At 35.4% G+C, this 12,314-nt stretch overlaps 1 protein-coding gene across 1 annotated transcript in view; it reads right to left on the reverse strand.

Annotated features, from left to right (window-relative positions):
- Nucleotides 1-2,117: 2,117 nt before the first annotated feature.
- Nucleotides 2,118-12,314, reverse strand: part of RELN (reelin) — a 469,728-nt gene continuing 459,531 nt past the window's right edge. Inside the window, exon 64 of the mRNA XM_081286786.1 lies at nt 2,118-3,238. Coding sequence (XP_081142912.1) covers nt 3,142-3,238 — 97 coding nt within the window. The 3' untranslated portion in view covers nt 2,118-3,141. The remainder of the gene's footprint in view (nt 3,239-12,314) is intronic.

The following is a 12,314-nucleotide window of genomic DNA, read 5'->3' on the forward strand; positions in this document are numbered from 1 at the left end:
ACCCTACCATAAGCTAAAACCACAGCTGCTAATTTGCTGTTTTATGAAAGAAAGTTTATGCATTTTTGGTAGCATAGGTAAGATATTGCCAACTAACTTAATATTCTCCTATGTTTTTTTTCCTAGAAATTTCACATTTTTAGGTTTTATATTTTGGTCTGTGATCCATTTGGAGTTAATTTTTGTATATGATGTTAAGATATAGATAGAATTTTGTTCTTTTGCATTTGTGTATCCAATTCCAACTCCATTTGTTTAAAAGAGTTTCCTCAAAGCAACTTAGCAAAACCCTGTATCAAAAGAAAATATAATAAAAGGGCTGGGGATGTGGCTGAGTGGTTAAGTGCCCTGAGTTCAATCCCTGATAGTCCCCTCCAAAAACAACAACAACAACAAAGACTATCCTTTCTCCATTGGATTACCTTTGTACTTTTGACAAAAATCAAGAAAAGCAAGTTGCTCACATATATTTGCCTGTCTTCCTGGACTCTCCATCTGTTTTATCGCTCTATTTGTCTGTCTTGATGAAAGAAAGTTTATGAAAGAAGCTGTACCATATTGTCTTGATTACCAGTTTTATAATAAATCTTGAAAGAAAGTAGTTCTCCAATATTCTTATCTTTCAAAGTTGCTTTGGCTATTCTTGGTTCTTTGCAATTCCCTATGTTTCAGGATCAGTTTGTCAAGTTCTATAGAAATGCCTGTGGGATTCTGACTGGAAATGCATGGATATTTACGACAATCTGGAGAGAGTTGACAAGTTAACAATATCAAGAGTGCCAATTTGTAATCACAATACATCTCTCCATTTAGTTAGTTCTTTCATTTCTCTTAGCCATACTTCGAAGTTTTCAGTGTATAGGTCTTACACATAATTTCTCAGATTTTCTTCTTCTTCTTTTTTTTTTTGGTTACCAGGGATTGAACTCAGGGGTACTCTACCACTGAGCCACATCCCCAGCCCTATTTTGTATTTTATTTAGAAATAGGGTCCCACTGAGTTGCTTAATGCCTTGCTTTTGCTGAGGCTGGCTTTGAACTCTTAATCCTCCTGCCTCATCCTTCCGAGCCACTGGGATTACAGGTGAGTGCCATGGCACCCAGATGGATTTATTCCTATTACATATTTGTGATGCTATTATGAACTGACTTACAAAAATGCTATCTCACTTCAATGTGGAATCTAAAATAATCAAACTCACAGAAGAAAATAGAGTGGTGGTTTCCAGGGATGGGAGCAAAGTGAAATAGGGAGATTAGTTACTCCAAGAAAATCAAGTTCCTCCTATGCAAGATGAGTACTTTCTGGAGAGCTGAGGTAAAGCCACGTGACTGCAGTTAGCAATAAGGTTGTAAGTTTGAAATTTGCTTAAGAGATCTTAAGTGTTCTCATCCTCCCAAAGGACTATGTATAATAGATATGTGAAGAATGAACACATAAATAAAATGACTGAAGTGGGCCATGTAGGAAAAATCCTCTGAAATCATAGTTTCATCTCTCACATTTAAATGTTTCAAAAGATACTGTTACCCCAGGGGTGCAGTCTACCTTCAAACGATGGCTAATACATTAATTGGAGGTATATTTAGGTCCAATATTGTTGATGTCAAAAGAAAGAAAGTTTACCATGGCTGGACCCATGGCTTAAAATTTTTTCTTGATTTTAAAAAATCCTCTTGAAAATCAATAAAGCATTAACATACTTTTTATTTTTTCAGATGTCAAAAGCAAGGAGGAAAATGTCTAAATCACCATTTTTATCCTTGACATTTAGCTAGAACCTGCACTTCACAAGCACTCAATAAATATTTGTTGAATGAATGTATGAGAGCGCTTCTTGTAAGACAGGCATTGTGTTAACCACTAGGAAAATTCTTGGGAGATAAGTAATTTTCAGAATTCTTTATTGGCTTTTCTTAGTGTAGCTACAGAGTGGTTAGTAGAAAAAGCTGAATAAGAGAAAAAAAATGCCTAAAATAAAAGCGTAATTGCTATGACCAATGATGAAACAAAAACATCATATGTATACTTGACTTCAGCACCAACCTGACCAGGCTTACAAATCCTCCATGAAATTTAATTAAAAATAAATGAAGACAAATGAACTTCAAATGGCTTTTGGACATAATTTTTATTTAAGCATGGGCTTTTAGCATGGCTCACCCTGGAGTGCAGCCTTCAGTTATTCTAATAGAGAGGTCAGGGATACAGGGGCCATTATAATCTTGCTGGTGTTGGTTGCACTTCATCCAAAGAAGATGTGAATATGACCCGCAGGAAAAACAACCCACGAAGAGAACACAATGAAAAAACATCCACTGTTTTACAAATCACTTTGTTACTACAGACACAAAATGGCAGTTACTGTTAGTAAATCAGCCACAGAACACTTTTTAAAAAAGAAATCTGTAGACAAGGAAATGGCAATTCCTTTGTGGGAGACAGGGTCTTCATACACAATTTTTAAGTAGAAAATATTTCAAGGTCAAGCATTTTTCTCATCCACAAAACAATGCTAGATCAACGTACATTTTAAGGAGTATATTAAAGGAGATACAATATCTTTACAACTATTATCTTGAATAGGTATTTCAATTAACTTTCTGCAGAATATAAGTAGATCAAAATTCAGCAGCAAAATATTGCAACATAACATGTAAATACAGTTTCAATGTGTTATACTGTAGAAGAGAATACATAAAGGACAAACGATGATAATTTAATCATATAAAACATGATACAAAGCTGAAATACAGTCCACTTAAATAGCTTTGTGACCAAGAATGTTAAATACTGTGCTAAATGCCATTTTAAACATAAAATCTCTTAAATTTTTGTGCTTAAACTTTTTTTTTCAGTTAAACTATTTCTTATTTTCAATACTGCCACTGTAACTGATATTACAACAGATCACAATTTTCACGGACACATCAACATGGAGACATTTACTTATGAGCAAATAAGTCACTTGTCATTAGTTCACAGTGTGGGAAAGTGGTATACACTCGGTCTGGAGAAGGGCTTTCTGTTAACCACCAAGTCCTTCACAGATATTTCCTGATATCAGATGTGGTGAGAGGTTTAAAGGAATGGAAAGCAACACGTCACATGTTGGAAGGAAAAATAATCTTTTTGATTCTTCATGGGTGTCGCCTAAGTGACCTTCGTCTTCTGTTGTAGAAGTGCCTGAGCCCATGTTGCCGTGAAAAATTCATCATGTAATTTTGTTTTCGAGTGCTGTTGAAATGAGAATGGATACAGGCAGGGAGGGAAAGGAGAAAGAGCATGTAAGTCCCATCATTGAATGTCAATCTATTCTAGATCCTAAGTTACCTGCTATTTGAAAGCTTTCAGGATTCATAGGTCATGCTGACATTACCACCCAGGGACACAGGAACTAAAGACTGATACCCACAGCCACTGCCCTTGGCCCTAAAGAAACCCCTTTCTTTTCAGAACCAGAAAAGAATCAGAAAAAAAAAAGTCTTTTTTTTCTTGATTTATAGCAAAAGCAGACATACACTTTCGGATTTTAATTTTATTCTTGAGCTCTTCCTGAAAACATCTATTTGACGAACTTTAGAGGAAGTACATGCTGGGCCCATGACCTTATTTACATATATCTTTAACAAGTAGGAAAAATAGTTTGATCTCTCCAGTAAAGATTTTCACTTAAAGCTTAAAAAGCAAAACAAAGAAAAGCAAACTTGTTGGATGAATCAGCTGAACCTTCCTAATTTATGCAGTCCCTGGATGCAAAATGAGGAAGTACATTTCTCTTAGAATGTTGGATTCCATTGTCTTCCTCAAACAGTAAGCAATGGTGGTGGTATTCTATACACAGGGATTTATGAAATGGATACTATGCTAAAAAGAGGTCATAAAATACAAAGGAGATGAAATTGAATGTATAACTAATTGTAAACATGTTTACGTATTCTCCCTACATACACACATTGATACATACATACTATGTGTGAGGCTGGTAAAAATACTCAAAATGAATATCAGAAGCCTGCAGGAAACTGCATGGTACTGGGAGTGATGCTGCTAGGGTTTTGGCATGGAAAATACATTTTTAAAAGGATCATAATCTATAACATCACTGAAAAGAATCATACTCACACACTGATCTGAATGACAACATATTTATATGTCACATCAATATGTGGTTTATGAGTGTGAGCCTATCAATATTTTCCATATTCACTGAGTCTCTTGACTACATGGTCCCAAAGCCTTTCATCCTTAATACAAGGAAACTTAAAACACATGCAGAGTGGGATAATGTCATATGAGGCGATCTCACCATAAAGATCGACATGACATGAATTTGAGTTAGGGAAAAGCAAAGGAAAAGGATAATTTTTCACTGAGAAGTGTAATCTTCTGGAATGTCAATCATTAATAATATACTAGTGTGGTGTAAAATGATGCCGTTTTACCTAGTCTATTTTACTCAGCATTATACTTAGGGATATTATACTAGCACTTGTAAAATATAGAAAAATTTAAAGTAAGAGAATTTTATAGTTAAATTTGATCATTTGAAAATTTATAATAAACTGTCTCAAAGCAAAATACATAAATTCAATTTCACGTATAATTAAGAAGTAATAACATCTGTGTTAAAAACCTGATTAAAAGATAGACATGAAATTGATATGAGTATTTTATAACATAAAGTGCTAATCACTTTCCACCCTGGATTTATTATAAAAATGCTATAAAATGGAAATAAAGAATATGCTCTGCAGGCATTTTAAAGAAACATAAAAACCCCTTAGGTTTTGTCTTCAGGTGTCCTAACTACCCATGATATTCCATACATCACCTAAGTTGATCAGTTTCAATGTCACGTTGGAAGATGCAACAAATGTGTCCATTATTCATCAGCAGCTATAAGTATTAACTGCTGCCTCTGTAAAACTGAGCTACAAAAAAAGGACAAGGAGCTAATGCACTGAACTCATCCACATCAGGAGAAATTATCTGGTTACTTCTTTATTCACAAAATCTTGGGACTGGTTTTTGATCTATTCCTGCCAGCACCCTAGATCACCTCATAGCCTTTCCCCAAGATGTTATAGTGGTCCCCTAAACTAGTCTCCTCATCTCGGTTCTCTCCCCGTATGAACGAAACTCCATTGACAGAGAAACCATGAAGTGCTAGGAAAGAACAATTTAATAACACAATTGTGTGTCTGTTCTCCTATACAGACATACAATTGATTTGACACACCCATTTCAGTAAATTTTCCCCTGAATGATGGCTTCACCTTGCTCAAAAACTATTCCTAATTCTCTTGGGGATGGAGTGATATAAAAGCTACTTTAAACAGATAGATATCTCATGTTCTCTGGATGTTTTCAGGCTTTCTCTCCCCTTTGCTTCCTACATAGACTTGTCAGAAGTCTTTTCTACCTGAGTCACTAGTCAACCTCCAGCATCATATCTTCAATGAATTGCTTCATTCCTCCCTTTGTTCCTTGCTTCCTTCCTGGTACCACCTCCAATATCACATCTTTAATTCCTTCCTTCCCTTCCTTTGGTCCTTGTTCCTTCCTTCCTGTACCAGGGATTAAACCCAGAGGTGCTTAACTAACACTGAGGCACATCCCCAGTCCTTATTTATTTATTTTTTATTTAGAGACAGGGCCTCGCTAAGTTGCTGAGGCTGGCTTTAAACTTGCAACCCTCCTGCCTCAGTCTCTCAAGCCACTGGAATTACAGGCTCATACCTTCAATTTCTACTTGTTCAAGTATCACATTTTCTATATTGCTTACCCCTCCCCTCCAGAAGTAATTTTTTTTTCTACTTTGAACTCTCATAGTGCTCATTTCCTACTTTATCTTGGCTCCCCATGTCTAAACTTCTGCCTGTCCCCCAGATCCCCCCACCCCATCCCACAGCACTGAGCCTCCTGCCTAACCCTTGGGTGGTCAAGTTGTGTTTATTGAACTTTTGGTGACTTACTGATTGGATTCCTGTCGTAAATCATTACTCTTTAACTATAAGGAATAATTGCAAAGTTAAAGCAATGAGATTATTTTGTTGAAAACACGTTTAAAGATATAAAGTACTAAAAAAAAGTTAAAATACTTTACATTAAAAACTACAAACATAGAACACTCAAGATATTTAATTATTGATAGAAAAGTTACCTCAGTATACGGGAACAAAGGAACATTTAATTTAAACAAAAGTTGGTGTATGTTTAATGGCTTTAAAGCAACTTTGCTGTGTAATTATTGGCTTGTTATAGAGCTGATTTAAATTTTCCATCCTTATGTGTCAGAAGATAAATATTAGCAGATTTCAGATCTTTAAAACCCTGCAAATTAGCCCAGGGTGTAAGTTTATAGCTAATTCAGGAGGCACATCGATTCACTGGACACTCTTTAATTTTGGATAAGTTTATGTATGAGGACCATATCTTTGGATTCCTGAGAATGTTAAAGTGCACTCAATAATGTGCTTGTTTTAGATGCCTAGTGTTTAAATGGTCATATTAAAAAATGACTTTTAAAGCATCCTTTAAATTAACTGGTTATTTGGTAATGTTAGACATAAATCTCTCTCAAGCCAGTTAGGTTGGAATCTAGTCAGGTGGATTTTTTCCATTTCATAAGGCTTTTAAAATCAAGCATTATGAGGAGCTAGAGCAAAATGCTGTCTAAATGTAGGACCATTTAATAAACTGGTATGGTTATAAGCATTATTGTGTCTTCTAAAATGTCTAACTTGCATATTAGGGAAGTTTTTAATAGTTTTAAAGATCTGATATTTACTCAATTTTTTGTGTAAAGTTTATCTAAGTCTATTTTTACTTTTGATACATATAGATGTGTAGCTATAGATAACCTCATCAATAATAATAGGTACAATGGATTTTTAAAGGTTTTTTTCTTTATTGCATACAGGGGAAAGTAATGTTTACATAAGTTCAATGAAAGCCAGTAGTACTCATGCCAAAAGCATGCTATGTCACTTGACATGTCAATTTGTTTTGGTGGTGGATAGAACTAGGACCATTTTGAAATTCTCCCATTATGAGTAAGTCATTAAAAGAAGGGAAAACAAACATCAGGGATTCCTGAAAATACCATTTAGATTTCCATTGTTGTGGAAGGAGTTTAGGGACTTAGATGGTATGTGGAATTATGATTCTGCATGGGAAATATGGGTGGTGCAAGATCTTTGAGGAACTAGTGACTCTCTTCTCTTTAGAACCATTACTCTACTGGAGCCACAATCTTAGCTCATTTGTTATTATGAAAACAATTAAACTGATTTTTTTCTTTTTTGTGCATGTGTGGTTTTGGGCCTTGTGCATATTAGGCAAGTGCTCTACCACTGAGCTACATTCCCAGCCCTCTACTGATTTTTTAATGGATTCTAAAGGAAATGGGAGAGATGGAGATAAATAGAAGAATTTGACATGAAATTGAGGCATTTTTACTGGTCTGTAATTAACTCATTTTTCATCAAAAATTGGCTCAATAAATGATGATTTAGATGAATGTAGAAATAAGAATCCAGTGGACTGTTAGACATATCTTTCAGAGAACAATTGGTGAGAGTAAGATGGAAGCTGCCATTCAAACTAACTCATGATAGTCCTTGGCAAAAAGGAAATTCATTTGAATTTCAAGACAAACACATTTTGGGGAAGACTACATATTAGTAAGTGTAGGCCCAAATGCCCCAGATATACTAAAGACTTCCTGTTTCTCTTCTTAGCTAAATGGAGATGAGAATACTATCTGATAATGCATATCTCTGGGAGTTGTAAGGATTAAATGAAAATTTGCAATATCATATATAGATGTTCAAGAAATGATAACCATTTTACTTTCTTAAGTTTTAAAGTATCTTAACTAGTGGACAAGTATATATTAAAGGTAGCCAGTCTTATCTAAGGACAGGATCTTGAACTCATAAAGTATCATGAATAAATCTACTCCTCTCTGCTAATTTATTTATTGACTTAGAATAGACTTGTAAAGGGGCTGGGGCTATAGCTCAGTGGTAGAGCACTTGCCTGGCATGTGTAAGGCACTGGGTTCAATCCTCAGCACCACATTAAAAAAAATAAACAAAACAAAACAAAAGAATGGACTTGTAAAGTCAAGCCGCCTTCATGTGTCTCTAGCCTCATAGGTCTTTTGAAAAACATTACATTTAATCAGGACTCCTAGATTTTCTACACACACCTTTTATTGTTATGTTCCTCATAACAAACTTGTAAACTGTGAGTGCTTCAAGCACACTTCATACAGTGCCAGGCACAGAGGAGAAACTAAGACAGATCTAATGAGCACTCTGGCCTCCGTGGTTGTACCCATATTGTATAGGTTAGAGACTTCTCTCAACTTGGCTATCTCTTGAATTTGCACAGATACAGGTTTCAAATGTTCCATTGTATCCCAATGTCATTTATAATAGCTGTTTTCATAGATTTTTATTTTCAGTTGCAAAGGTCTTCTACAAAACTTCTCAGTTAACTTTGGTAACATTGATCAAAGTAAGAGTAGACAGTTCCCCAGATTTAGTGAGGAGGACTTACCTTACTCTAGTGGAAAACCAATGACAGCAAATAATGAAATATAACACAAGTTAAAAAATGGCTTTCAATGCATGCAGCACTGTGATTAGTCATAAAAGTCTGACCAGGTTTAGACGCAATATAGGATTTTTCATCTCTTTTGAAAATAAAAATTAAACAAGTTATTTCTTATTCTCCTATACCCGATATATACATACACTTAACTTTTTAATGTAATGCAACATGCAATATTTGCTCATAACCATATGTCAAGGTACATGTAGCATAGTACTACATTTGGCATAAATGTTGCATATAAAGTATAAATATTAAATCAATAGTTTAATGACCACTATTAATTTTATCTGATTTTCAATTATTTATATTTTAGGAAATACTAATTCCTGATTATAATAAGGAATGGGCTTTGAAAATGCAGAAGTCCTCTATATCAGATAACACAATCAAATTTAATAAAGGATAAATATGCTTTGCAACAAATGTAATATGCTCATCTCCATAAATCATTTGTGCCAAAAAACGTGACAGTATCTTGATGATGAATAGCATGAGGGGATGGTCATGATGGAACTTATATTAAAATCTGATAAATGTGTTTAAGGCCACAGCAACATGTTGGTTCTCAATTCTCAGTAAATGTGATAATAATTCACTTTTAATTAAATCATTTCACAAATGCTAGCTTTTTACTGAGTGATTCGCTTTCAAGGTACACATGCAAAAATCAGCCCACTTCATTATACACATGACAGGTTGTGACTTAGACATGTACACAGGAGATGTGATGTGTGAATGAAATGCATAGTTGGGTGAGGGAAATTCTTAGGAGAGAAGGATGAGTGCCCAACGAAAAAGGTTAAGACAAGGAATTCTCTTCTATCCTAAGAAGAACCCCACCAGCATGGATCTTGTGAGGGATCTGCCCAAATGTATTAACAAACATTTACTGAAAAACAAATGTTCTACGCTAGCAAATGAATTCAGAGAAATTAGGTTTCTGACACTGGATTGTCAATGATCATGTTATGCTACATCATTTAGACTTTAGGGAATGAGGAGTTTTTGTAAGCTAGTGAGGCTGGAAAAAAATGATCTGTCAATTCAGTTTATCTGCTACATGGCAGATTAGCAGGGGCTAATCATCACGAAGCACTTTTCATATGTAGGTTTTACTGGAAAACATCACGAGAGTGGGAAGATTACACTCTCAAACAAGCATAAGAGACTTTGTTAAATGCTGAAATGGTGGTTTTTATCTTTATGGTACAGGGCTGGTCGTTCTGTGTATCCATATTTATGGAACTCAAATCTTTCCACATGTAGTCTTTGAGAATTAAACTAGTGAATTCAAAATATGTCAGGTATCGTGTTCATTTAGGATGCACCTCAAAATCTTGAAATATTTTCAAAAGTGCTGAATTTGTTCTTATCAACCTCATCAGTCCTTTTGATTAATATGGGCAGTATGGACATTAAATTCAAGGTAAGATACCATGCGTGAACACAGTTTCTCTTTCTAGGGGTTTTTCGCATGTGTCCTTGGTGCACATGCACAAAAGCGAAACTATGATAATAAAGCTAGAGTAAGGCCAATCTTCACTTAGAAAATACATTCTTAAAAATTTGTAAGTGAAATGTATGCCCCCAACCATTAGTTGCAAAAACATATTAGTAGCCCTATTTGCAGCATTCATTTAGGTAGGGCTTGTGTCTCTGAAGATGTGTGCCTCGGGTTTCTCCTTCACTCCGCACCTGAGGAGCAAACATTACCAGCTCATAGAACTAAATATTCTGCTATAGACATGTTGTTAAGTGAGAAAATATTCTCAATTAATATGGCTTTATGAGAGTATTCTACTTGTCTACTTTAAAATATGCATCTTCCATAGGAGAGTTATAATTAGCAATATTTGTGAATTATGACACAAACCTTGGCTAGCTTCTTTGCGCCTCACATGCTTGAAAGATACTCTGGGACATTATTATATGTTATTTTTCTAATTCCTCTGCAACTATTTTATGTTCATTAAATAAAGGCATCATGCTGAACAGCAACCAAGTGCATACTAATGAATGCTTAAAAGTTTTTGTGACTCTTAAAGAAGTGCTTTGAAAGGGTATAGTAGCTAGAAATGTTGAACACTGACAGCAGAACAAAACATCAAAAACAGGTCTTAAAATATACTTTAAGATTATATTTTTGAAAATAACTCATTTTTGAATTCAGCTTTGTGGGGAAAAGAAGGAAAATAAGATTACTTCTATAATTTTAACACATGTTTGAAATGTCATTGGAGAGAGAGTATTTGGTTTTATGTATATAAAATATGTACACAAAATGTGTTTGGCAATATCTGTGAAGTTATAATCTCTAGGTGACTCACTGAAAGAAGACTTAGAATCAAACAACCGTGTAATATCAAGTATATGCAGTGATGGCCTTTTCTCATCTGGAACATTTTAGTGCCCTGAGAGATTGAGATGATGACAGGTACAGGCATCTGATAAGTTCTTCAAAGTAATAAAATGAAATGATACAATACATATTGTAGCCTCAGAATAATATCAGAAACTCTAAGAGTTTCTGAACTTCATTTTTATAATATATTGTGATGCTGGAAGTTGCTTATACAAATTAATAGCAACACTAGGTATTCTGGAAGGTTCTCTTGGGGGCTATGTGAGGCTTCCTGTTGGGGTTCTGAAAGTCTCTGAGGCAGCATGTCAATAGGCAGCAGAGAACAAGCTCTGTTTCTAGGTTATGGAGGGACTGTGTTACTGAATGTCAGGAAAGTCTGTACTTCTGCTCTTCAATTTTAGTCCAAGGGAAGTGATGCTATGTCTCTGAAATCCAACGTAGGTAACTCTAATTGCTTGTCTGGGTGGGAGAAGAAATATCTACTCAAATGTATGATATGCTGAGGATTTTTATGTCTATCAAGGGTAGAATTAGCATCCTGCTTTCTTCTGAGGACTGACAAGTTTTGAAGTTTCCACAGGAATTGGTAATGCTTTGTCAGGCACAGGAAACTCCATTAATGCAAACTTTCTTGGCAGGAAATCTGAGAGATAAGAGTGATTATTGACTCTAATTTGAGTCTGAGTCAATTTATTGGAATCACCTGAGGTGTTTTAAAAAACTGATTGATGCTCACTTCCCACTGCAGATCAATTTAAACCATCCACAGGGATGGGCTGGACATTTAGACATTCCTTGATGCTTTCAGAAACTTCCCAAGTGATTCTGACATTCAGTCAGACTGAGAATCACTGCTCTGTAAGGAAAGTAGCCAGGGCAAAACAACTTGAGGGTTGAATTTTGATCTACGAGGACATCTCTCTAGGGGCTCACTCTATGTATATTCATGTTAAGCCCAAGTTATTTTATTCTCCTGGAATAATGTATCTGTGGAAATCAATAGCTAAGTAGAACATCAGCCTCATGTTCAGATTCAAAAGAGTCTGGACTGTTCCTTTAAACTTCAACTTTGTCTTGTGGAGGCAGAGCCCAGCAAGTTGTCCAAAAGCAGCAGAGCGCACAGTGGGGGCTTGTGTAGGGACCGGGTTGCTCTTGGAGTTGGGATTGATATGGATGCCATGCAAGCAGGTGCCTCAGTGAGAACTAAGACAGGGCTAGCTCAAGACTGAAGAGTTCAGCTCATGGCTATGATCGAAAGAAAACAAATCTGGTAGTTTTCCTACCAATCAATCATTTAAATTTGCTTTCAAAATGACTGAAATC

The sequence above is a fragment of the Spermophilus citellus genome, assembly GCF_964194105.1.
Source record: "Spermophilus citellus genome assembly, chromosome: 3".
Taxonomy (NCBI): domain Eukaryota; kingdom Metazoa; phylum Chordata; class Mammalia; order Rodentia; family Sciuridae; genus Spermophilus; species Spermophilus citellus.